The 27,396-nt window shown below is 37.5% G+C and overlaps 1 protein-coding gene across 1 annotated transcript; it reads right to left on the bottom strand.

Annotated features, from left to right (window-relative positions):
- Positions 1-621: 621 nt before the first annotated feature.
- LOC128213677 (intraflagellar transport protein 172 homolog) lies at positions 622-26,545 on the bottom strand. Its single transcript, XM_052919664.1, has 45 exons — positions 26,413-26,545; positions 25,180-25,323; positions 24,621-24,733; positions 23,110-23,215; positions 22,304-22,383; positions 22,022-22,109; positions 21,546-21,760; positions 21,231-21,354; positions 20,943-21,038; positions 20,485-20,646; positions 20,190-20,243; positions 19,773-19,962; positions 17,207-17,271; positions 16,941-16,988; positions 16,521-16,688; positions 16,028-16,164; positions 15,632-15,739; positions 15,232-15,409; positions 14,902-14,979; positions 14,613-14,693; positions 14,289-14,384; positions 13,971-14,042; positions 13,589-13,667; positions 13,050-13,170; positions 12,499-12,643; positions 12,174-12,263; positions 11,868-11,965; positions 10,517-10,652; positions 10,224-10,344; positions 9,960-10,098; positions 9,585-9,743; positions 9,155-9,335; positions 8,727-8,836; positions 8,329-8,464; positions 7,986-8,084; positions 6,970-7,079; positions 6,763-6,826; positions 5,407-5,610; positions 5,083-5,193; positions 4,498-4,713; positions 3,917-3,976; positions 3,640-3,738; positions 2,859-3,009; positions 2,453-2,544; positions 622-1,201 (listed from the first exon to the last, which is right to left on the bottom strand). The coding sequence occupies exons 1-45, from the start codon at positions 26,455-26,457 to the stop codon at positions 1,112-1,114; spliced, it is 5,259 nt and encodes a 1,752-aa protein (XP_052775624.1). The 5' UTR covers positions 26,458-26,545; the 3' UTR covers positions 622-1,111.
- Between the last annotated feature and the right edge of the window lie 851 nt (positions 26,546-27,396).

The following is a 27,396-nucleotide window of genomic DNA, read 5'->3' on the forward strand; positions in this document are numbered from 1 at the left end:
GACACAAAAAGTGAACTGATTATAGGGTATGTGACGATATCGCTGTCTGTTCAAACGTGCGTACACAGACCTATCCCGTTTATCTTATCTCGCACTATCACACAATATGATATGTTTCTGGTCTCAATTATATTCGCTTTGTTTTTACGATTGTTGTAAAATAATATTAACGCAATGTACAATTCCAGTGCATCCACATATTAAAATATATGCATTACATCTTGTTTTGTCTTACACGTTTTCAGGTTATGATCAAAATATGTGAACACGAGGGCATAAATGAAGGATAAATGAATTCAGATATGACCTAATGTCCCCGGCCCATGGTCCACATATAAGGCACATATGCCTGTAGGCAGCGTAGGTACAAGAACATAAAGCCGAGTTTCGATCACCTAATGAGCCTCTGTGCTATTCCGAACAGTCATCCTACCTCCTTAGTAGTTCTAACTTTGAACTTGACCTCAAAGTCAAATATTGCGCACGTGCATTACATTCACAAGTTGAATGACTACGATCAAATGGTTCTGCACATTTAGAACACCGACAGACGGACAGCAGTTATCCGTGATCATATAAAGCCCCGATATGAGCCAGGTATAATACTGACAAACAACAAAATACGGCAGACTATCATTTTATTTAGAGAAACATGAAATACAGACATAACAAATTACTGGACGGAATGTTCAATCAATACTTTACTACAACGTTCACAATAGTTTAAAGGCAAAAATAAATTAAATAAAACACCCAACAGCAGAAAAGGTATGAAGGCCTGTAGTGATCGCAACATTCCCTCATCCTCACACTACTGTCTGTGTGTGCGTGCGTGCGTGCGCGCGCGCGCGTGTCTGTGCGTGCGGGTTTGTGTGCGTGTCTCACTTGAAAGATCGGAAATGACATTATGGTTTGCAATATGCACTAACATGTATCTTCTAAATTGGGAAGAATAAATCAATAGATAATGTAACATACGATAGCCAAGTCTATTATCACCATTAATGATACTAATCATCTAATCAGTTTGAATGTACACAGTTCACTCATTGTTGTGTTTATCACTTTCTGGTCAGTTTTCATGAGTCAAGTCAAGTGTCCGTTGTCATGGTTACTGGAAGGAGTAACTTGGGTTGGGTGTGGCTCCGCACCAGCTGCCGATAAACTTCAACACGTCCTGCAGCTCTGTTGCATGGGAAACCTAAAAGTATAAATAATGAGTATTACAAAATCATTCATACAACATGCTGATACCTCATGTAAACTTCGAAAAAAAAGATTTGTGTGTTATTTCTTTTTCTTAGTGAAAAAAACACATGATTTCTATGAGATTCATGTCGGTAAATTAGTTATTATATCATTATCCTCTCATTTACATTATAAAGCTTTAATAATAGCTGTTACAGAGACAGCGCACACGACTTTTCAGTCGCTTTAAAGTTTAATGATTGCAAAGGTTTGGTGAAACATGAGTGGATCACAGAAAAATTGGATCACATGCAGAACATTAACCAGAACTTTTCAGTCAAATAATATTACTTGCATTCTAACTTGATAAATAAGTAGTTGGCATTATATGAAAAAAATGAGTTACCTTACTTGAATAATTAAGTAGGTTGGATTGTTGGGTACCACTGTACAAAGTATCAATGCAATACATCACATTGTTGCTTATATATTTACCTATTTATGCTTACATGCAAAACCTATACCAGAATTACTAAGTTGAGTAATAAAGGGCCATAATTTGCATTATATTTAAGATATAGTTCCTGAGATATTGATTTATGTGTGCTTACATGAAAATCCTTAACCAGAGCCCCCAAGTGAAATCATTAAGAGCCATAACTTGCATTTTATGCAAAATATAATTATCTACCTTAATTAACTATGTAAATTTGGTAGTAGGGAAGTAGTTGTCGAGATATTAACTTAATTGTGGTTACATGCAATACCTTAACCAGAATTTCTGTGGCAAATAAAAAGGGTGATACTTTGCATTATATACAAAATAGAGATATATCTAACTTCATCTAGATTAATAAGTAGGTTGGATGGTTAAAACAATGTTGTATAAAATCTCATTTCAAAACATCAAGTAGATATTGACATACTAACCTATGTGTGCTAACATGCAAAGCCTTAAACAGATAATTAATAAAGGCCATAATTTACATTGTATGCATAATATATGTTAGTTATCAAACTTTATTAAGTAAGTTGGATAGTAGGGAACACATGTCTGAGGTTTAAAAGCAATATGTGATGTACTTGCTAAGATAATGACTTGAAGGTGCTTACATGCAAAACCTTAACCAAGGTGTGACACCAATGCAGGTGCTAGGGTGAGTAGCATAACAATTAGTCAAGCTCAAAACACAAACACCATTCTTTACAATATTAACATTTCAATCGGGCCTAAAATATGGCGGCATCTACCAGCCCAGTTTACCTTGGTTGCCATTAGGTACTTGTTCCAGTCATCCTTGTTGGCAACCTTGCCGGGGGACTTGAACTCCATCTTGTCCGCTAACACCGGGTAGCCTGCAACACACATCATTTAATATAATTAGTCACATCAATCTAAAGAAATGATCATCCACCACACTGATTTCTGGGTGATGAGTGTTTGCAAATCATTCAAAAGGTTTTCTATTTTTTTTTCAACAAAACAGTGAGCCCTTAAGTATTTATTTAAATAGCTAAATCCCAACATTAAATGGGTTAGCCTTTTTTTCAACGAAAGGCACTACTAATATTACCTATGAGGGTATTAACTTGTGTGGCTACTCCATTTCGCAATTGAAACTCTATACACATCTAATAGTCTTGAGAACAGATAGTTAATGTCCTCTCACCTGTGATAACACATGGCTGTGAGCGTACACCGTCAGGCGTAGTGAGAGACGCCTCATAGCATCCACGGGCATCCTGGGGGAGGACCTGCTCTATCTGCTGGTCCATGGAGACAGCCAACACCCACTCACGTATCTCCTCATGCTGCTGAGACTGGAACACACAGTTAAAATGTACCAAACCTAATTTCAAACAAATTTGTGATAACCTTCTATATTGGTATGAAACAGGTTTTTACTTCAATGCAACACGTTGTCTATAACACAGCACTTATGTTGATGCGATAATCAATTATAATAAAGAGGATGATAGAAAAGGTCAAAATTGGTTACTATTAATATTGATTTTGTCATAACCTTTTCCTGAATATATATATTCTTTAGGGCAATCTTTCCATTATTTTAGACTGTTTCTGACCCATTTCTTTCCCAAAATAAACCCTTCCTTTTAGATCTTTCAATTTGTTATTAACTAAATTGATCAATGCTTAATGAATGAACATACCAAAAAAGACAAGTCAGAAAATGCATAAGAAATGTTTGTACATGTATGAACATTTTTCATTATAATCATAATTAAATCTGGTTTGATCCCCCGCATAACATATCTCATGTGAGTTTTGTCTAATCTAGGCATAACAAGAAGAGGAAAAGTCTCGGAAAAACAAATATTGAGTTTAAGTTCAGGAATAGAAGCAATTATTTAGGTTTTCAGAAAGAAGTATGTACAAATAATGGTACTTGTATGGACGATGGGTGTTAAGTATATGCACAGTACACTTACAGAGAGGTGTGGTTTCTCAGGGAGGGGAATCTCGAAGGGAATGTCCGTGTCCTGGAAGTCACTGTGGTCTATCATATCCAGGGTACCCTCCTCGATCGCCTGTAACCAATAGTACAAACAAAATTAATGTAAATAAAGATAAACAGATTTGAGATTCCAGATGGAGAAAAAACCTAAATGAGATCAATTGTATCGTAAGTATGACCTACAATTAACACAATTTAGTACCTTGCCAGTATTAACATTTATTGTCAATTCTGCATAGTTTGATTCTAACCTCAGAGACATCCAGGTATCTGTTCAGGAACACAAAGGCCATGTTATCCCAGCCTATAGCCTGAAACCAATGATACGTAATATAGATGATGCATCAAAATGTTTACAATACATGTATTTCATATTGCTTGAACTGCAAACCGTTATGTTATTGTTTATATCATTGCAGCACAATCACTGCAAATATATCGACAATTCTTTTTCACAAATGTAAAATGCAAAAATTATATTTTTTCCTTAATTTAACATAAAATATTTCAAGGCGTAAATTCAAACTATTAAAGTAAAAATTACAGCAAAAATGTAAATATAGGGATTGAGACTCATTTCAAAGGCATTTGTCGTCACCTTAGTGCAAGAACTCAATATCTGCTTCTATTTCTATATGCAGTTATTGAGTTATTGCACTAAGGTGACGTTGTGCAATCTTGAATGCCCTTGTCAAAATGGCAATTCCCATTAAGATTGCATATCTGCCCTATAAATTAATATCAATCCTTCACTGACTATGCACAATTCCACAGTCTTTTCAAAGACATAAGCTGTTAAGATGCTTGGAGAAGAAATAATCCATTGGCCTACCCTGCACATCATGCCAGCTTCAAAGAATGCCTTATCAGCGGGGACAATGTCCGTGTGCCGTAGGAGGGAGACAGAGAGCTTGGTAGCGATGGAGTCGAGGGACTTATGGGCCATGGCTGAAGACCGGATGGAATAGTAGTGGGCAATTTGCAGGTAACGCTCAAAGTCCTCATGGTCCGGACCGTTGGCATCTGGGGACTTACGTAGATTCTCTGTCTGTAAATATACGAGAAAATATTTTTGTATGTGAACAAGAAATTTGTCATAATAGTGAATACACACACCTTGTAAAAATGACACTGAAATTAATCCCCTGTCATGCCCTAACTGTGTGTTTGTATTTATGTTTAAATGCACATTTGCTTAAATACATATTCAACACCAAATTGAAGGGACCTTGGCAATGAAGAGCTTTTATGTCATATTGTTTGTATGACCAAGAACATTTAAATGTCTTGCAAGTATACTGAGAACCAACTATTTCAAACAAGTTTTCATTCAGACTGCTACTTTACTGCAACTGATATATTAACGAACACTTATTAACTGCAATATTCTTGTTATGAGACTATAAGAGGCACATACCAGGTCATAGAGCATGTCCCTGACATCCGCCCAGGTCCGGTAGGCCTCCGGTTTGTTCAGGTCCTTTGTCCCAATCACATCACTGAACAACCGCTTGTAGATGTTGAAGTTCTGAATAGCAGAGGTAAAATATTATTGGCTGCTTAAATATACATGATATGTTGTAAATTTTTGATGAGCAGTAATGAAGGAAAACATTCCCTATTCAAAATTGCTCACAATATCATTGCATCAAATATAAGGCTAAAACTAAGGTATTAAAACAAATGATGAGCTTATAAAATGTAACATGTCAACTGAGTAATTTACGCATACTGTGCATACCTGTGAATTGGCTGGGGCGCCATACTTGACGTAGAGGTCTAGAGCCAGCATGGTGTCGCCTGACTTGATGAGATGTGTGGCATAAAGGGCCACATACTTGTGTAGGACCTTGGGGTTTTGCTGCTCCGCGGTGTCCAGAGCTTTCTGCCAGTCACCCTTATCTATGTACATGTCGATGGCACCCACCACGTCAACACTCGCAAGCTACGTTGGGAAGATAAAGGTATTGTTTACAATTTTACATGTACAGTTTTTGAATGATTTTTTGAAATACAGTCATGAATTCCGGGGTATGTATTATAATTCTATTCTGTACTTTCAATGCCTACACCCGAACACAACTAGAGCTATCACAGAATGTGATTAATATACCTGCATGCCAAAGTGTTGAAAATACTGCCTGGATAGAACAATTCAAGAAATCAATGTGGAAAGTGTTCCTCTGAAGTTAAACATGCCACAGACAGTCATGTCAATAATGTGGAGACATGAGGAAAATTGGAAAATATTGGTATGTTAATCCATATATAGCACAAAACATTGACCTCGAAGATAGGGGCACGGGTCTTGTGTGCCACACATCTTCATACTATGATAGTCACCTTTGCCAAATATTTTTTAAATCATACCTAGTATGACATAGATATGGACCGCACACAAACTATCATCAGTATGGCTTAAATAGCAAGACATATTAAGTTCAGAAGGTTTGTGTGACCTTGACCTAAAGGTAGAGACACAGGTTTTATACGCAACACATCCTCTTGCTATGGTGATCACTTTTGTGAAATCTGACCCTTTTGACCATCTGACCATAATGTGAAAGATATGGACAGGACAAAATTACCAAACTATCATCAGTAAGGCTTAAACAGCAAACAAACTAAGTTTAGAAGGTTCCTGTGACCTTGACCTTTAAGGTAGGCACATGGGTTTTGACTTTAAATGAGAAAGTAATGGACTGGACACTTAACATTTTAAGGTTTATATAGCATTTTATGTAATGATTTACTATGGTATGTAAAATGCATACATATTGTTGAATAAATCCAAATTATTAGAAAAAAAAGAAAAAAAGGTTTATATAGCAAAACTACTAAGTTCAGACAGTTGCAATGAACTTGACCTAGAAGGTAAGAACATGGGTCTTTCGTGTGGCACTTTCCCATGCTATAGTGGTCACTTGTGCCATAAATGAGAAATATTTGGACAAAAATGGGACGGATGGACGGATGTGACGACATGCATGATTCCCATATAGCCCCACTTCACTGTGAAGCCGGAGTATAATGCTATGCAGCCTCAACATGTTTGAAATATTTAAACCGAACTGTTGTTCAAGTACTAGGTACATACCACATCTGCTCTGCCCTGGTTCTTCAGAGATTCCTTGTAACGCTCCTCAACATATGGCTCATATCTGGTGAAAATAAATAAATAAATACACAAAAATGCACTTAAAATATAGTTTTTGGGATATATATTACTATATGTATGAATCATGGAACTATATTTCTTTTTGAAAAAGTGTGATGTCAATGCATCTTGTGCTTCTCTGGTTACCTTGGTTCCAGTTCCTTGGCAACCTTCCTGGCCTTGTTCCACTCCTCCCCAGCAATGAACATGTCAATGGCATCCTTCACCATGTCCACATTCAGGTACAGCTCAGCTGCCTATTGGAACAATGAATATAAAAGCATCATTAGCATGCTTTCAAGGAAGTCAAGAAGCGTAGTACACTCCATGGCTATAAATGATTAGTGGATTGAGGGGAATTTAGCAGTTATTTCACTCTTGCGCAACTAACATTGAAGCTACACAATCTTCAGATCATAAATTTGTCAAAGGAATGCACTGGAATTTGGGTAAGGTATTTAGATATATAACATATATGAGAAATACAACTAGAGCCACCACAGGAGTAATAAGGGCTCTGAATTATAGCATATTTGAAAGGGGGTGCAAATGAAGGCATGTTATTAAGTTATTGGCAACTGCTGTAGCAGACATTTCATTTTTTTATTAGTCACTTGACAAATGAATTGCTTTCCATCTATTGACTTGTTTTGAGCAAGATGGAAAGTTTGAACTTACCGGTAACATCTTAAACAGTTTTGAACAGTTATGAACAAAACCATAAAAAATTGTCATCATTTACAATGGGCAAGAAATGCAAGATTATTCAAGCTTAGGTAACATAACTTGTCATACACAAGCATATTATTAATATGAGAAAGTAAAGAAAGGTTGAAATTAATATCTTGAATGGTTTTAAGTTATTGACCATAAAAAAAATTATCATAATTTTTAAGTATAAAAAGACCCATAAATGTGACAAAGTATATCAAGTTTAGCTACAAAAATTGTCACAAAAGACCATATTGTAACTCTGATGAAGGTAAGAAAGTACATATTTGAAATTTTGAATGGCTTATAAGTTTGTAACAAAAAAAATACATAAAAGATGTGGACGCACAGAGAGGGACCAGAGAGTGATTACATTTTTTTGTGGGGCATTAAGAGCAAACAAACAAGTTTTCAATTATGAAACAATAGGTAGAAAGGACCAGGTGACATACATTGTTGAACTTTCTGAACTCGACCAGTTTAGGACACACAATTTCAACCACCCTGGTGGCCTTATCCTGGCCCAGGAACTTGATGGCCAGGTCAGCTCCCTGAAAATAAACAAAAGTTTGAACTCACAGCCTCAACAGTTGAATACATAAGTTTAAACCAGACAAAATCTATATGGAACAGAAAAAGCATTAAGTCTTGTAGAAAGATCTTTTGTATGTTTTTAATGTTCAACAAATAACTATTTAAGACAAGTATTGCATCTTCTAATATGAAAAATTGACATGGAGACACTGCATGTATATAAATATTGGGTTTTACTAAAGGCCAATCTAGCATACATACCTTAAGCCAGCACTTTACGAGTAGGTCCTTGTCATTGGTGAGCTCTGTTGTGACCTTGAGGTAGCACTCAACAGCCCGGGCATACTCTCCTGATGACTCCCACTCCCTCGCCTGGCTTATCATAGACTCTGAACCCCTGCAACAATTAAATACATAGCATGTTGTATGGCAAATATGCATGACTGCCAAAACCAAATTCTAGTACAAAATAAAAAAAGCATTTGGTTAAAAACTGATTCTATGATAATCACATTCACATTACCAGCAAAGGATTAACTATCCAGGTATAAAAAAATATGAAATAGACACATTTTACAAATCACAGTCAACGATCAATATTATTTTTTACAAACATATAAGTTGACGTTCTTAGAACAGAAATCCCCACTGACTCTTACCTGGTGGACTCAGCAGTCATCTCGCGATCATACTCATCTTGTAGCTGCTGCAATTTGTGAGGCACATACTCCTTACACACACGTAGGGCATCCTGCCACATGCCAGAGTCCTGAAACATTACAGGTTGTTTTTCATCACCTGCCCATTCAAGAACTGAAGATTTGTGAGGTTTGTCCAGTACTTTAAGGTAGCAAATTGTATAAAACTGGTTATTTTTTTGGATGGATCGAAGTTAGCAAAACGGTTTATTGTTTGGTTAATATTTACTCACTAACTCTATTAAACAGTTATATCTGTTTAAATGTGCAAACAAGATCAAAGATAACCTGCGGAGAACCTTTTCAAGTTGTTGATACAATTGGCTGCAAAGAAATATTTAACAATAATTGTTAATCCAGACCCAACGCCAATATGAGAACATGCATACCCTGTAGTACTTGACAGCTAGTTCAGGCCTCTGAGCACGGAGCAGGTATGTCTCGGCCCGAGCGTACTCCTTCTCCTCGAAGGCAAACCTGGCCTGGCCCACAAGGACATCAGCTACAGAGTCTGCGTCATGTGCTTCTGCTACACGCTGGGCACTGTCCCAGTCCTGGTTATGTACATACCTACAGCAAACAGAGAGGTAAGTGATTTTCATATCGGAGGAACAATTTAAGATGATTTTCATTCAAAAGCAACACTGGTAAGAAGACAGCATATTAGGCATGGAAAATATGATACCTGTTACTGATGTTTTTGTTTGTTTCACTAACAGGCATGTACTTTCAAATGAAAGTCATTTTGCAGGAATTCTATATTTCTAATGCTAAATCTGTTAGATTCCCATTTATAGTCTACTCCCACAAAGTACTCACATGAGAACAGCCTCCTTCGGTTTGCTGGCTCTTACAAACTCGGCCTCAGCATCAGCGAACCTTCCCTCATCCTCGAGGTACATGGCATGCTTCAGGTGGATCTCAGGCAACTTCTCCTTCATAGCGATCTTTGCCAACTCAAATGCAAAGTCAAACGCACTGCAAAGTACAAATGTTAACATTAATTGTAACTAATGCACACATATCAGGGCCTTCCCCAGAAAATTCTTAAGATGTAACCAAAGACTGGGTTGGGTGCAGGTTGATCCCAAGTGAAATTTAATGGTAAGTAATTTTACACTTTCCCATGATATATTGGAGGTCCTTTAACAGACAATATATATATTTGGGAACTGAAACGTCAGAAAAGTGTACCAATTTTCAGCAGCATAGTCGATGGCAGCATCAAGGAGGCCAAACTTGTTGAGGAGTTTGACGGCAGAGTCCCCACCAAGACTCTTGGCCCACAGGTATGCCACCTGCTTGGAGGCATTCTGGCCACCCTGGGCCTTTGCTACCTGAAATACAGGGGCAAGGAAACTGTGTAACACTTAAACTTACAAAAGAACAATCAACATTATCCATTCATGACACAAAGTCTATTAATAATATTCCGAAATCACAGTTTTGACATGACACCTACCCTGTGAGACTCGTCCCACATGTCCTGTGATCGGTACATGTTCACTGCTGCCTTCCAATCCCCGGACTCCACGTAGTACTGCTCTGCCTGGCGCAGGTTACCATCCGTCTCACACTCCTGAACAGTACAAAACAACTCATTGGAACCTAATGATGAAAAAAATTCACAAAAAAATTAGTTTTCTGCTTATTTATTTATTAAAAAATACAGTCTACACAGGCTAGCAGATGTACTATGTTAATGTACATCTTCTTGTACCTAAAGGTTGTAGCCACTATATGCAGGATACCTTAGCCAAGTGTATGTAGGTGTCCTGAAGTAGGTCTGGGTGGTGGACCTTGACCAGGCGGACCATGTCGCTGTACATCCGCTGTTTCTTGTACATGGAAATGGCCAGGTCAGGCTCCTTCACAGCCACAAACAACCTGACAACACATGGACATATAGACTTACTCATGTTTCATAAATTTAATACTATGGTAGTCAAATTCAGTTTGCAAATACTGTGAAATCATTTATATTCGTTGGCATGAATTTTCGTGGTTTGCCGAAAATTTACAATTTCGTGGGTACTTGAATTCGTGGGTTTTCATTTTTGAAAAAAAAATCGAAACTGCGATCATCTTAGATCGTCTGCATTATCTCCACACGCTGGCCCCTGATTTCCGTCTTCTACGTCACTCAATTTATGACACTAGCTAAAGTAGTACAACATGCCATTTAGTGCATATACCCATGTCAATTATCGATTTAATTGGAAATTAAGGTCTAAAAAGAAGATGTACCCTGATCATAAAGACGGATAGGCGAAGCCATTGAATGCCAATTAAGAATTTTGCAAACTGTGAAAACACCGTGAAGGTCCGTATATTTGAGTAAACAATCCCAAAAGATAGCTGAAGTTTACAATTCAATCACTTTTGAATATCATCTTATTTCATATCAAATCATTTCAATATTTATTCGCACGTTTTTTTTTATAAGTATAATGAACGCGTTGTTTTGTACATTGTCTCGTTGGGTGCTCAGTAGCCTCCAATGTAATTGATTAATTATTTCATTAAAGAAAAAAATCGAGAACCGACACTCATCACTCACATCTTGTAAATCTGGAGATTTTCATGAACAGCACACACGTGCTTTTGTCATTTGGTTCATTTAAACACATTTAAATGATTTGGTTTATAATTTGTTAAAGGCAGATATAATATATTAATAAAACAATTATAGTATGATATAAATTGAGATGGATATTTACGCTGTATACTGCGGCCTCTGGGACGAATAAACTAAAATATGTACATAACATGTCAATTGAAAAAGTGAATAAAGGGTCTATATTTCGTGGGATCTTGAATTCGTTGATCACCTAACTCATGAAAACCACGAACATTAATGCCCCACTAACATTAATGATTTCACAGTAACAATTTTCGAGATATTTTCTCAGCCACACAAGCAAACATTAAACAGACTGTGACTTCTTCAGATGCAACTTCCTGTCTCTTAAATATTCTCTGCAGTAACTTAGCAGCGTAGGTCATTTAACCATTGATCTTATTCTATTAATTGATTCCCTTTCTTGCTTCATATTCAATGTTACACTTGATATTGATGGAGCTACAGCATAAATGACGTACTTCTCAGCCTCCTTGAACTTCCCCTGCTCCTCCAGCTGTCTAGCCTGGGAGATGTACATTGCAGACACATCATCTGACTTCATGTAGCTCGATGCCATCTGAAACAGTACACACAAATTGAATCAACCATTCACAATAGATATGATTTTTAAATCTTCTAATTAAACTTTCTCTTTAAAAAGTTGATACCAATCAGTTGAGATTGCAGAATCGTGTACAGACATAAGTGTAAAGGGCCTTTAAAATATATAATAGTGGTTCCATACATTTTCTAGTCTGTATTTTGTGTTCCCACTTAAGACTAACCTTGTGAGCCTGCTCCCATTTGCCGGCCTGTGTGTACATTTCCACAACCTCTCGGGTACAGCCAGCCTCCACATACAGACGCTCTGCTTTCTACAACACAGGAAAATAATAGGTTTGGTATGCAAGCAACTCAATGAAATTTATGTGAAAAACCTGAAATGATTACAAATTGAAAATATGTCATCAAATAATTCATTTTGTCCTGAATAAATGAGAAAACACCACTACACATGCCAAAGAATGTTGGTAATTTACTCCAATGTAAAACATAATCTACTTTAGCCTTAACTAAGACATTTGGACTTCTCCTAACACCATTCCCCACCTCATATTCCCCGATGGAGGCGTAATGGTCAGCAATCTTCTTGTAGTACTTGGACGCGAGGGAAGAGTCTTGTAGCTCCAGGATCTGTACAGCCTTGGCCCACTGCCGAGAGCTGATAGCAGCATCAACAGCCTTCGGGATAGCGCTGCAGAGGGAAGGGGAAATACTGCAGACATAGGGCAAGATGTGTGCAATAAACAATGCAACTAGAGTGATGTTTACTATGTTTGCAGAATATAGAGCTTGAAATTGGCTCGAAATATCAGGCATTGTATGTTGGACAAAAGTAGCTAACAATCTTTGCAGCTTTTCAACTCCATGGAATCTGTACTTATATTTCTTTCAACCATTGAACTTACTTATCATATTCCTACATTACATGTCAGCCCTGTTAATTACAGGACTAGTTTCCATAGCCTATCATCCATGTAGTTGTAGATGTAGATGGCATAAAGGTTTTTCTGGGAGACAAAGAAGTGTCCAAATTCCTCCTTTAGACAAGATCATACATGCTTTTGTTAATCATACATAAAACCTTGTGCGATACATACCCAGCCTCTATGAAGTGATTGATGGCAGCATCAAGTTGTTTCTGGGAAACAAGGAAGTCTCCCCATTCCTCCTCCAATCTCACAACGTCTGCCGGGAATGCGTAGCGGGCCAACTCCACAGCTACAATACAGCAATACTTATAAACGTGGTAAGAAAAACATCAACTAACATATGATAAAGGTCATATTCCATAACCTGGTAGTCCATTCTTAGGGCAATTTACTAATTACGATTCTTTCTGTCTGTATGTTTAAAGGATTGCATAGTGTTAAATCAGTTGCTAAAAGCCCTTGTTTGGGAATGGGCCATAACTAAAGTATGGCGGACCAACCCCTTTTTATATGAACGTAAGCTTTGTTACACTGCACTGTTTCTGATTCTATGTTGTTTTCTTCATCTTATATTGTGCAAATGTATCGTCACACAATAAAATAGGATAATATTAAATGAAAAGCCATTATTAAAAGTGATCCTCATAACATTTATTATTAATCAATAATTTTAATTCCGTGAATGTTCATGTATAAGAGATACATACCTCTCCTGTAAGACTTGCCCTTCTTGAAGCAGGACATGGCCTGAGGGTAGTCTCGGATCTTCTCATACATGTCCCCTGCCTGTTAACACATGCACAGAAAACATGATAAAGTAGAACAAGAGAGCCTCGGAAAAAGGGGCACAATTCAACAATTATTAAAGTCACAATTATGGGCCTTGATATTTGTGCCATACTGACTATGGCAGAATGTGTAGCAAGTTTTATTTGAATATTTGGTAAGGTTAAAGTTTTTTTCTACAGAAACAAGAACATGGTCACCAAGGCTATGACAATACCATGGCATTTTTATTTAAAAAAAAAACTGATGAGCTGAAAAGGTTTGTAGATTTATATTGTTTGAGCCTATGAGACAAATACGTACCCTTTCAAAGAGCTCTCCCTTGATGAGAGAGGAGGCAATCCTACTGATAAGATCTGTGTTGGACATCAACTCCTGTAACACACAAAGTAGAAATATTATAACTTATTCAAGTTAATATCACCCGATGTAAGTTCTTTTTTTCTGACAAGAGCCTCTTTAAATGAAGGTTCATCTTTTTGAAGCAACTCCTATCTTTCTTTTAAAACTATGTGCACAATTTTTTTCCTTTCAATGGTCACAAGTTAATGAGTTCATGGCTTTTCAATAATAAGATGTGAATTTCTAGAGCACTGAGAGCCAAGTTTCCTATCAACTTACATCCCGTGAGGTCGCAAGCCGTGCAGCACGTGCAGGGAGGCCGGCCTTCATATAGAGGTTAATGGCTGCCTGATAGTCTCCTTCTCGCTCCTTCAACTGATAAAACAACAAAGAGTGTACTGACATATTTTCAATATTATGTAGGAGGTACAACAGTTCATGTAAAAACTTTTAAATGTTTTCTGAATGAATTAATCATTATTAAGAAAAATATTAATAAATGCTGCTTTTTCAAACTAGATAATGCAGTGGCTATAGCTATAGCTATTATGTTTATGATAATGTTTGACTATCATGTTTTGCACTTATGTGTAATGTCCATACATCTCCTGCTGTCTCCTCCTGGCCGGTCTCCATCAGCCATTGGTGATAGTTCCTCTTCAATGTGTCTAACTCAGGGTGCATCTGGATACAAGAAAAATTAAATATTCCATGGGTCAAAGTTAGAAAAATACCTTCAGAAAGTTTGTAGAATTTTTCTACAAACATCTATGATTATGACAACCTTACAATTAACAGATGATCTATTCGCATATGTTCTCTTTGTGAAAATCGAAACATCAGCTTTCCATTCAATTGAAAAAATCACCTTATACACTTAACGAGTTATTACCTTGGCCTCGGCGACCTCAATGGCCTCGTCCCACATGTGCATCTCCTGATACATCTCCATTGCTTCCTCAACATGGTTCTGAATGAGAGGAAATACACACATTCTTTAAATATACCATGGTAATAGGTTTCTCATAGCAAATAATATAAACCATGGTACTCATGTAGATGTAGTTTAATTGATATCATGAAGATAAATTACTCAACATATAAGATGATTAAAGTTATGTCTTTAAAAAATGCAATAAAAAACAAAGTTTCTCTTTAATGAAACCAGTAATTTCTTCTACTTGACAATATCCGACATATCAAGTAACTATTGATCACTAACCTGTTCAAGGTAAATACTCTCTGCCTCCTTAAACTTTTTCTCCATGATGGCAAGGCGCGCTCTCACACGGTAGTTGTTGAAGCCATCCCCACCCATCGTCTTGGCAACTTCCTCTGCTATACGGAAGGTCTCCTTCATAAACCTTGCCTTCGCAACATCCCCCAGGGCAGCATAGCATCTACACATACGTAATTTCCATGATGTTATTTCGTACGGAATGAATTGCGCAATTGATATCATTATTGGAGTTTGAACGCAGTTGGGCTTTTAAAGTGTGTGGTGTCCGTATTAATACCACGATATGGTTGGGATATATATTGATAATTTAGGCAATATTATAGTCTTAATATGAACCTTAGAGCCATTTTCTCAATGATTAAAGGCAGTTGGTTGTATTTACCTCTCAGCAATGTGCAACTGCCGGTCCTCCATGGCTAATTTACTGAGGGACTTCCACATGGCCTCTGTCTCAATAGACATTTCCAGGGTCTCAAGGAAGGCTACCGCCCTGGGGTAAAGAACACAACACAGTAAATTTACATGTTACTCAGTTTTACCAATTATGCCAGGATAAACATTTCTCCATTGAAATTATTTGCCAAAATACCGAGGTCAAATCTCAAATCATTCACAAGAAGATCATAAGTTAAATTCCATTTTTTTTATAAAAACGTTCCCTACAAAGAGCTGTTAAGTTACAAAGTTACTGTTTAATCTGCCAATTCTTTCAAAAGCGCAAAATGCAGTTAAAATATGCTCTTCTTTAATCAGTGTTGACAACAACATCAATTGCTACCTTTCAAGGTCTCCATCATCAGTGGCGGTGCCAAACTCTATGAGCCCCTCGTCCAGTGTGTAGGAGATTGAGGTCACTCCCTCGTTCACAATCACCTCGGTCTTCCCTTCTGTACGCTCAAGGTCAACTATCTCACCCTGCAGCACAACAGTCTCTTTAAACTACCGGTTTCCTTCAATTCATTTTTTTCTTTCAATTTCCTTTTTTCCCAAATTTTATAACATTAAATTGCAGAGGTATATTGAGAGTGAAATTTATTTTATGTGTTATCAATTGCAGAGAACAGATGAAATAGGGTTGCTGCCATCAGGAAATATAAAACTTCCTGACTTTTCCTTGAACGCATAAGGATTTTCACTGACCAATACCACCATTTTATAATCGGTCAGGGACTCTCCTCCTACCCTACAGCCCTCCATTCCACCAATTTATAGTTTTTTTTCCAGTTTGAAATACAGGGCAATGTTAAAAAACAGCCTCAAACTAGCCATACCTTCAGTGGGAACATGGTGACCCTCTCTGGGGCGTCCATGTTGTACCAGACACACAGGTTCCCCCTGTTCTGGGCAACAACGACATCACTGCTCGGCACCCACTGTACATATGAGCAGTAGTTCAGGATCGTCGTCCGTTGCTGGCTTTCAACATCATACAGGTTCAACTGCAAACCAGGGAAAGAATGCAGTATGTTATTAAACTAAATTTTCTATGGTGGTCAATTGTAAAAAGACCATTTCAATAACCTGTATTATATCTTTCAAAATGTTCAGAATTAAACAAACAAACAAAATAGTTTGAAGATTGGTTATATTTTACCAAACATTATAAGACTTAAAATAATCAGTCTGTTTTTCTAATGGAATTCCTAAATACAAATATGCATGAACACAAGTTTGTAGTCCGATGTACTTACCCTCAGTCTCTTATCTCTAAATAACAGCTTTCTACCAGTTTCATTCAGCTGAAAAACAAAAGCATGTAAATGTACTTTCTGGGACAAATGCAGATTGTCAGTTGTCAGATGGCAGATGGTCGGATCTTTATGTCTCTTATCAGTCAATGTTGCAAAATAACAAACTTCATATTGTCTCTATTACTAAAGTTTATATGACATTTTCTCATAGTTTTAAACATTGAAACATGTATGGTATGGTGCAAGGTGTGTAACAATGGGCATACCTCTAGCCAGTCAATCTTGGACTCGTGGTTGATCTGACCAATGTTGATCCCGCTCACAAGGTCCACTGCAACACAACACATAACATGATTAATAAGAAGCAGATCTCCGATTGTTCACCCAGAACTATGTGTAATACAAGAGATGTTTGTCAAACATTATGTCCTCCCCTGAGCGCCATGTTGTCAGGATAATAAGGACAATTGAATGAAATATGCATGGACCGAAATGACAGCTGATTTGTCACTGACATTGGATGCTGTTGAGGCAGTTTTAAGATTATGACCATTCAAAGTTTGAGGATAGAGTGTGTTATGACCATGACCTTGACTCTATGACCTCAAAATCCATAGGAGTCATCAGCTGGTCACCAAAAATCTAAATGTCAAGTTTGCGGGCCGTGGGTGCAGGCATTCCCAAGTTATCACACAGACAAGCTTTTTTCGTTCAAAGTCACTGTAACCTTGACCTTTGACCTGATGACCCCTAAAATCATAAGGGGTCATCTACAGGTCAGACACAACACCAAGTCAAGTTTGAGGGCCATGGGTGCATTTTCGAATTATCACTTGAAACATTTTCGCATTCAAGGGCACTGTGAACTTGACCTTTGACCCAATGACTCCTAAAATCAATAAGTGTCATCTCCTGGTCAGGCCCAACTTCCATGTCATGATGGTCATAGGTTCAGGCATTGTTGAGATATCACTGGGAGAAGATTTGTTAACTTTTTTGTGTTAAAGGTTACTGTGACCTTGACCTTGGCCTGATGACCCCCAAAGTCAAGAGGGGTCATCTACTGGTCAAGCCCAACCTCCAAGTCAAGTTTGTGGGCCATAGGTGCAGGCATTGTTGAGTTATCACTCGGACAACCTTTTATCATTCAAGGTCACTGTGACCTTAACCTTTGACCAAATGAGCCCCAAAAACAATAGGGGTCAGATACTGGTAAGACCCAACCTCCAACTCAAGTTTGAGGGCCATGGGTGCAGGCATTGTCGAGTTATCACATGGACAACCTTTTACCATTAAAGGTCACTGTGACCTTGACCTTTGGCCCGATGACCCCCAAATACAATAGGGGTCATTTACTGGTCAGGCCCAACCTCCAATTCAATTATGAGGGCCATGGCTGCAGGCATTGTCGAGTTATCACTCGGACAACCTTTTATTATTCAAGGTCACTGTGACCTTGACCTTTGATCCGATGAGCCCCAAAAACAATAGGGGTCAGATACTGGTCAGGCCCAACCTCCAACTCAAGTTTGAGGGCCATGGGTGAAGGCATTGTCGAGATATCACTCGGACAACCTTTTACCATTCAAGGTCACTGTGACCATGACCTTTGGCATAATGACCCCCAAAATCAAGAGGGGTCATCTATTGGTCAGGCCCAACCCCCAAGTCAAGTTTGAGGGCCATGGGTGCAGGCATTGTTGAGTTATCACTCGAACAACCTTTTACCATTTAAAGTAACTGTGACCTTGACCTTTGGCCCGATGACCCCCAAATACAATAGGGGTCATCTACTGGTCAGGCCCAACCTCCAACTCAAGTATGAGGGCCATGGGTGCAGGCATTGTTGAGTTATCACTCCGACAACCTTTTACCATTCAAGGTCACTGTGACCTTGACCTTTGGCCCGATTAGCCCCAAAAACAAAAGGGGTCAGATACTGGTCAGGCCCAACCTCCAACTCAAGTATGAAGGCCATGGGTGCAGGCATTGTTGAGTTATCACTCGGACAACCTTTTACCATTCAAGGTCACTGTGACCTTGACCTTTGATCCGATGACCCCCCAAAACAATAGGGGTCATCTACTAGTCAGGCCCAACTTCTATATCAAGTTTGATGACCATAGGTCTTGGCATTGTTGAGTTATCCCTCTGACAATATCAAAACAAATAAATTGTTTGGTTAGGGTTACATCCTTTTCAAAAATAGGTAGGCTAGGTAGGCTTTTTAAAAAAAAAAATATTTTTTTTTATTAGGCTTTATATAAGAATATCATTTTCATCATTGGAGAATGGTGTTAAAGTTATCTTCTGTATAAGCATTTAAGGTTTAAACTACATATTGAAAAGCAATTAAAAAAAAAAACGAATTTTTTTTATTTTTTTCTTATTTTTTTTTTGTTTTTCATTGTTTTTTTTAAACTTAGTATAAAAACAGTAGGGTCGGCGCCTATTTGGTAGGTAGGGTCGGGTAACCCGAACCAAATGTATTTTTATTTTAGGCCCAAGCTTTAAAATTATTTTACCATTAAAGGTCACTGTGACCTTGACCTTTGACCCGATGAGCCCTAAAATCAATAGAGGTCATTTTCTGGTCAGGCCCAACCTTCATGTCAAGTTTGATGACCATACGTCCAGGAATTGTTGAGTTATCACTCGGATAAGCTTTGGTCTAACGACGGACCGACCGACCGACTGACCGACATGCCTGTGCAAAGCAATATACCCCTCTTCTTCGAAGGGGGGCATAATAAATAACCAGACCAATGCAAATAGAAGTATTATGTTACATGCATTGCACAAACAGCTATTTAAAGCATTTGAGACACATACTGATAGCAATGGTCTTCAGGTCCATGAGATAGGCAATCTTCTTGTTGTCCTGTACCACACGCTGTTTACGCTCGTTCAGGCGTACGCTGATCAGGTGGGGGTTCATGAACTCTGTGCGCACACAGCCGAGGATCTCATTGTTCCCATACTCTACCATGGTCAGCTCTCCGGCGTTGAATATCATACATACCTACATGAATGCAAAAAAATGGAATAATAAATAAATAGGGAGATAAATAATAACATGCTTCTATTGATTTAGAACATTTCCATATCAAAAATACTACCTGAAGACACAGGTGTTCCTTAAAAATTTGAATCTAAAGTCAGTCAGAAAGATTTATTGGCTAGAATTGAAGGAATGTTCAATGAAAGTAGGTCTAATATGGCAGTTTATGTATAACACTAAGAGCTTACACTTTCATTGTCAAAGTAGTACTTTTCGTTGCCTCCAGAACCTTGCCATGGAACCTAGAAGATGGAAAACCAAAAATCAACAAAATACAACAGTGTGCCATACCATATACAGAAAATAAACAACAAATAAAAAAGTCAACAAATATTAAAAAATTAATTTATCAATTCCTACAACTTTTGAGCGATTTAAAATACATAAATCAACATTAAACTATTGCAAAAACACAATCTGAGATCAAACTGAGTGCACATATTAGTAACTTATCCTATTTATCATACACATGTTCTTTCGTACCTCACTGAGTTTGTTACATTGCAGGTCTCCGAGGAGGATGGTATCAGAGGTATGAGAGACGAGGTAGCGGTCCTTGCCCATGATGCGTACTTCGTCTATCTCGTAACCATAGTGAGACTTCAACACGACACGCATGTTGGTAGACAGGTTCTTCACTATCACCTGTGACAGAGGGGAACACACAGCATAGGTTGACTTGGTGTTAATAATTTATAAGTTTAAACGAGTGTAAATCTTAAAAATGAAAGTCAAAATTATGTATTTGAAACAAGATTACATTTCATTTTTATTATAGCAACTAGCTGATAATATAAACACTAGACATCTTAAGCAAAATATAGATGCATACACCACTGGACTCATTTACTCTCTTTGCACCTACATAGATAATTACAAAAGTATATTTTATTTAAAAACTGGTTGAATTCTTGTGTGCAATGAGCCTCACATGAACCCACCTGGTTTGGTCCAACATGGGTCATCTCAAACTTGTTTTTGTAGATGGTTCTCTTCAGACAACAATCAAACATCTCCACACCTCCACATAGTGTCCCCTGAATGCACAATAATACATTTACAAGAACAGTTACACAAACATAGCAATCACACCAGAAAAAGCTAATAACACATAATTTCACTAACATAAAAACCTGCATTAAAATACATGTCTTTTTCCTGAATTCATTATACTTAAATATGAAGACATTTTGTAGCTGATTGGCAGGTCATCACACCTGAGCACTTACCACAGTGACCCTAGCACCGTCCTTCTTCCATCCGAGGGCAGTAATGGTGTACAGGTTACGGATCTCCTTCAACTTGGGCTCATCCCACATCTGACGACGTGGGCTCCAGTTCAACACACGCATCCTGCATGTAGAGTAAATCAAACATGTCACATAGTTCAGGTACGGGCTCATGTTCATCCAGATAATGTTGACGTCTATTGTATTCACCCCTGAACCATTTTTACACTGATTCTTCTATGTTATAAGAAAGTATGACTATTGGTTCTACATAATTCTAAGTAAAATTTTACAATAAAAAACACAAAAATTTACCTGTCAAAACTGCCGACCACAATAGACTGGCCGCTAGGACTGCACACTGCAACTGTGAACTCATGCTCATCATCATCTCGGCTAAAGTCAAAGTGCTGAAAGCTCCTGCCTTCCCTGCCGTACGCAATGATCCGCTTGTCACATCCTGCGGCCACTATGGCATTCTGGGAGTAGGCCAGGGCATAAGGCGGACAAGGGTGGGTACTGATCTTGCCCTGTAGGGGAAAAAGTAACACAATACGTGAGACTTAAAAGAAAGTAAGCATGAAATTATTTGCACAATTCCAAGCCTATCAGAGTTAGACATCATTCTTTTTATTGTACGAAGCCTCTTGATACTACACAATTTGTAATGCCATTCTAATAAAGGAAATCAAGGGGAGATACTGTATTACATGCTTCATTTGGAGGCCAAATTGATTACAGAAAATTCCCTACAAAACACTGCCACATATCCTCATCATGCCCTAACTCACCTGCTGGTCACCAGTGCCTTCATCATCAAAGAAGAAGCGGACAATGGAGCCGTCAGCGTGACCAGAGAGAAACCCCTTCCCAGAGGGACTGAAACACCAAACAAATGTATTACAGTATTCTGACCTGCAATTATTAATGAATTTGACATATGCGATGGATGTAACAAATATAATGAGAGAACACATATGAGCTTTTCACAGGTTGGAACTATAGGTTCATCATACAAATATCTCACGAAAAATTATGAAATTTTAAAATTCGTCATTATGAAACGTTCTTACTTGGCTGCAAGAGAGACAACATAGGAGTCTGTTCCATAGATGGTTGACGACTTGTTGGTCTTGATGTTGGCTGCTCGCACCTGTTGGCAAACAAATAAAACTGACTACTTGCAAATTCAATTCAGGGGAACTAAAAGTATCGCCTGTTAGAAGCACACATGATTTAAATCAAACCAATTATAATGTAAAAGTAGCAAAACTTTGTAGTAAATTGAAAAGTTTGTCTCAAAGTTATACCCAAACAATAAGTAAGCCAACGGTGTTTCAATGCAAAAGAGTCATAACTCTTGTGTATCTTGAGCAATTAATCCCTGGAGCAAATTTGGTCAAAACATTATACAACACGGTCACTTAATAAACCAAATATATCGTACTGTAAGAGGAGCATAACACTGGAAATACAAAGGCAATTTAACCAACGACCTGACTTGACCGAGACATTATACCCACAAATACTGCCACCAAGTTTTGTCACCATTGGATTATGAATATTTAAGTTATTGTCTGAACAGGTTTTTGCTGATACCTACTCCACAATCAACACCAAAAATAATAGCTATTATGTTGAAAGGCGACACAGAAATTGGAAATATCAAGAATGCTTCTGGCCCATTACTTCACTGTTAAAGTGAGTTTCAATATAACATTCATGTGAGCACTTTAGCATGGTTGTTATAATCAATCCTTAATAAGGTTTCTGAAATCTAATGTGTTTAGCTCAAGTCTGGTATAAAGGGTTAACTGTTTCTTCACACTCTCTTCCTGAAGATTTTTTACCATATGTTGTTGGGTTTTTTTCAGCCTACCTTGCCATCTGCCAGACCAAACACAATGGGCTGTTCCGGGGGCCAGATTAAGCAGGTGACAGCACTCTGCTGTATAAACTTGTTACAGATCACCTTCTTCTCTCCCCTGAAAGAGAAGTTAATATGCGACACTTTCCAGCTTGAAGAAAAAGGTCAATATAAAATTATATGAATTAATTTGATGAAAAAAGAGGGTTTCTAAAATTTTCAGTACTATAAATTCACTAAATTTGCACTAAGAAGATTTATGCATATGCCCCTTGGTGTTTACAATAAAATTCTGCAATACTACAGATGATATATGCAAGTAATATCATAAGACTGCAGTTTTTTAAGTCAATAAAACAATATAGATGTAATATCATTTCCTTGAAAAGGTGTGGGAAACTGAGTGAAAATATCTATAGATTTGTCAGAGGGTTATAGGTTTTCCCAAGGGATGCAAATGAATATTCGAATATTCGATCAAACGTCTGGTATTCGAATGTCAAAATCGATATTCGAATATTCGAAAAAAGAGAGTAATAATACTAATTCTCAATAAAGAGAATAAAATCCTTTTGCCTAAAACACATTTTGTTTATAAAGTTCGTTTCTTTTGTTTTTACGACTGGCCCCTAATGCCAGAGGTGTAAATGTGATGACAATACACTAAACACGTGTCTTATATCATTTAGGGACATATCGTCCGTAACTGTAAAAAGTCCCCCTACTTTTACAATAACTGACTAGGAATAGGCTTTAACACCAATGTTTTGTCTTGGCTGCAAATCAGCTGTATGTTTTATTATTTTACTAGTTCCCTAGTTGGTTTGGGTTTGCCATAGTTATATTTCGTCAATTTAGAGGTCAATCTCAGAATGAGGCTGCTTATCTACGGAAAGACCCTTCGTTGGCGCAAAACGTTGATTGACTAGGAATCCATCTTATTTCACATTGTTTACACATATAAAAGCAGCGGAATTGAAATTATTTGATTTTGTTGTTTGTCTGATTATAATGTATTGAGGGTTTTTTCCTGAAAATCACGACTTTCAAAGGAACATTTGGGGAAAATCGGGGTCCGCCGCGAGTACTGGATACGACAAAGTAGGGAAAAACTGCCCCGGCTAATACTTAAGCGAATAATAATTGTAGTTTACTATATCTTCCAAAATACGGTATGTATTTCGGTAATCGAATATTCAAATATTCGATCGAAAGAATTATCGTATATTCGAATATCAATTTTGCCATTCGTTTGCATCCCTAGTTTTCCGAAAAAGAGAAAGGTTAAAAGTCTTTTTGAAAATTTAAGGTTTGGAGAGTGAATTAAAGATTTGTGTAGGGTTTTGAAGGTTTTCAAGGATTTCTATAAAATTAAAAAAGGTTGTTACATGTCTTAAAGGTTTCACTCCAGGCCTGGGATTATAACAGTGTGCAGTGCCATCATCTTCATGTACTATTATGCAATGTGAATGATGCTGTGAAACTTATAAGGGTTATAAAATGTTCAAGAAATTAAGTCGTACCAGTCATCTCCGACTTTGTAGACATATACAATGTTGTCTGTCTGTCCAACAGCTAGCTTTGTGGAACAGCTAGAGAATGCTATCCCTTTCACTGTGTAGCTACGCTTTCCATACTGCAATTTTAATATAAATGTGATATCTGTAGCATAATTATATCGTTTTTTAATAACGTAAAAATGAATAGTCATAACTCTGACTTATTTTCTACTCAATTCTAATTATAACATGAAACCTATTTAAATATCAAACTGAAACAAATAAAACTATGAATCAAAATATCAATCAGAGTTCCAATATTTTAGATTCTTAAAAGTTATCTTTCTTCCTCTAAGTATGCATAGCCATTGTTAAAATTATCTGTAAAATGTTAGAACTGTTCAACATGAACTATAGAAAAACACGAGCTGTCACAGGAAGTAATGAATGCCCCCAAAACGCAGTCCAGTTCAATGGATGGTCGATGCACATGTGACTATAATATGCCCAGATTTAGGGGCATTTAAAACTTATTAAAACAAACATACAAGACCCTAGGTGAGACTGATCAAGAGTAAAGTACCTTGGCATCAGCTGGTTTCAGGGAGAACTTGTCCCTCTTCTCTCCTTGTTCATCGTACAATAAGATCACCCTGTCAGATGTGCACACTGCAAACTTCAGGTTGTTGGGTGCCCATGCCAGGGTACAGATCTTTGCTGCCCCATCCTAAACAAAGCACTTATTGATCATTAAAATGTCAATACACATAATTAATAATAAATGTGTTACTGTTTACCAAAATAGTGCCACACATAATGCAGACGTTCAAGTGGTAGGTGTACCAGATCAGAGAGTCTGGCATTTTATCCCCACTCCTATATTTGTTCAATAATCATGAAAAAATCTGGCAGCCAATTGACTTTTTGTACAAATACAGATATTTATCAATATGCCTTTTTAGAAATCATTGACATGATAATATTTCTATACAGGATGTCTCCACAGGTCAGTGTCAGGAAACCTAAATGTAGAAGGAAATGTTCCAAGTTTTGAACCCACAATGGTCGGTTGGTACTTACCAACGCACACAGCACTTCTACCAATTAAACTGATGTAGTCACCTTTGCCTATCACTTGTGTCAACCTGGATGGTTGTTTATTTTATAAACCTGGCACTTGGTGCCTTTGACCTAAGGATGACAGCTAAGAGTAAAGTAAACTTGCATCCAGCCATTAGGCATTTACCTTCACCAATGATACTTATCAACACACTGTACATATCTGTTTGTTATGCACCAGTCATTTGTAACCACGGCCCCCCCAGGTCCTGGGAATTGCGGGGACTTTGACTTACGGTCCATCCAAGACCGGGCAAAACCTCCGCCCTGGGGACGATCTGCTGGTAAACCCCAAGCCAAATGCCCCCGCACCCAAGGGATCCTAGATAAGGCCGATTTCCCGCTATATTTGGCGTGAAAACAAAACCACTACATTGACCCGGCGGAATGTAAAAACAAGGCCCATTTCCCCGGTATACTCCTGGACCTGGGGGGGGCCGTGGTTACAATTGACTGGTGCATTATTCTGACTAATATTTGGGCTGAAAGTTGGTGAATGCAGGTCAAAAAGGTCCACTTCCTAAATAGCCTGGAACCAGCAAGGCTGTCTCAGACATATGTTGTTTTCACAAACATATCTGTACTGATATAAAGAAAGTGGACAATAGTCAATTGGTCATATTTGTATTTCTTTTTATTTCAGTATTAACGATATAATTAGTATTGTAATTAAATTATATAGAAAATAACTCGTTACCTGAGGAGGCAACAAAGTCTTTATATGCTTGAGCTGCATACTCATCGTGGCGGTCCTATTTTATAACGCTATTATAGCATTCAGGTTTGATTTTATTTTTATTTCACCAACGATTGGAATTCCTCTAGCTTTATTTGGATAACGTTAGTTTCGCATACACATTCCGAAACACATTTAATCAAGTACGATACATTTCTTCTAATCTAATTTATAAATACTTTTTATTAATTTCTTATATTTGATTCACTAAATATTTTATTCGAATATTGAAAAAATAATATTTCGAAAGTAAATAAGATGCGTTGCGGATAGCAACACTTAAACAACGAGCACCTGCAAGACAATATGGCGCGAATTTTCAAAACAAAAATTCAAATTATGAAGTAAAAAAATAGATCTAAATTTGTTATAAAGGTCTACTGGCATCAATGAAATCGAAATATGCATGATGTCAAGATCAAATGTGAAGGCTTATTTATAATCGCACTCGGTCTATATAGCTATTCATAGCTAATGTTTTTTTTTTCTATTATGTCACACCATGGTTTATAGGTCCGTGGTCAAAAACTGAAAATAAAATTTGATTTGATTTGATTTAATTCGGCGAGTGCTCCGATAAGAATATTAGTCATTTTTAAGTTTTTTAGAGAATAGTGCAAATGCAGCAAGTAACCCTGGTTAGAACTATCCTGGTTCTTTAACATGCACCAGTGTATGTCTATAGCGTCCTTCCCTGAATACGATTCACTGAGTATTTAGTAAGTTGTACGGCGGGGGATCGACCCTGCCAGGCGCGTAGCTCCTATAAGGCACAGCTGGCCCGGGCCTTAAAAATATTTTCAAATAGTCAAAAATGAAATTTAAAAAAAATGCGAAAAATGTAATAAAAATGAAGACAGAGGGGGGTGAGGGCTACATCCACAACTTTTTAAAGACCTTCAATCAGTTAAGTCTCATATGAACTTTTAATTGCGGTTGTCGCCT

Source organism: Mya arenaria, chromosome 13, assembly GCF_026914265.1.
Source record: "Mya arenaria isolate MELC-2E11 chromosome 13, ASM2691426v1".
Lineage (NCBI taxonomy): Eukaryota > Metazoa > Mollusca > Bivalvia > Myida > Myidae > Mya > Mya arenaria.

What these genes read in the sequence shown, in the direction of transcription:
- LOC128213677 (XM_052919664.1), bottom strand. Translation starts at nt 26,457, where the DNA reads ATGAGTATGCAGCTCAAGCATATAAAGACTTTGTTGCCTCCTCAG. An exon ending in AATGGGAGCAGGCTCACAAG is followed by an intron (nt 11,966 to 12,173) that starts GTTAGTCTTAAG and finishes GTACTGTTTCAG; the next exon opens with ATGGCATCGAGCTACATGAA. An exon ending in TAGCTGTCAAGTACTACAGG is followed by an intron (nt 8,837 to 9,154) that starts GTATGCATGTTC and finishes GTAATGTTTCAG; the next exon opens with GACTCTGGCATGTGGCAGGA.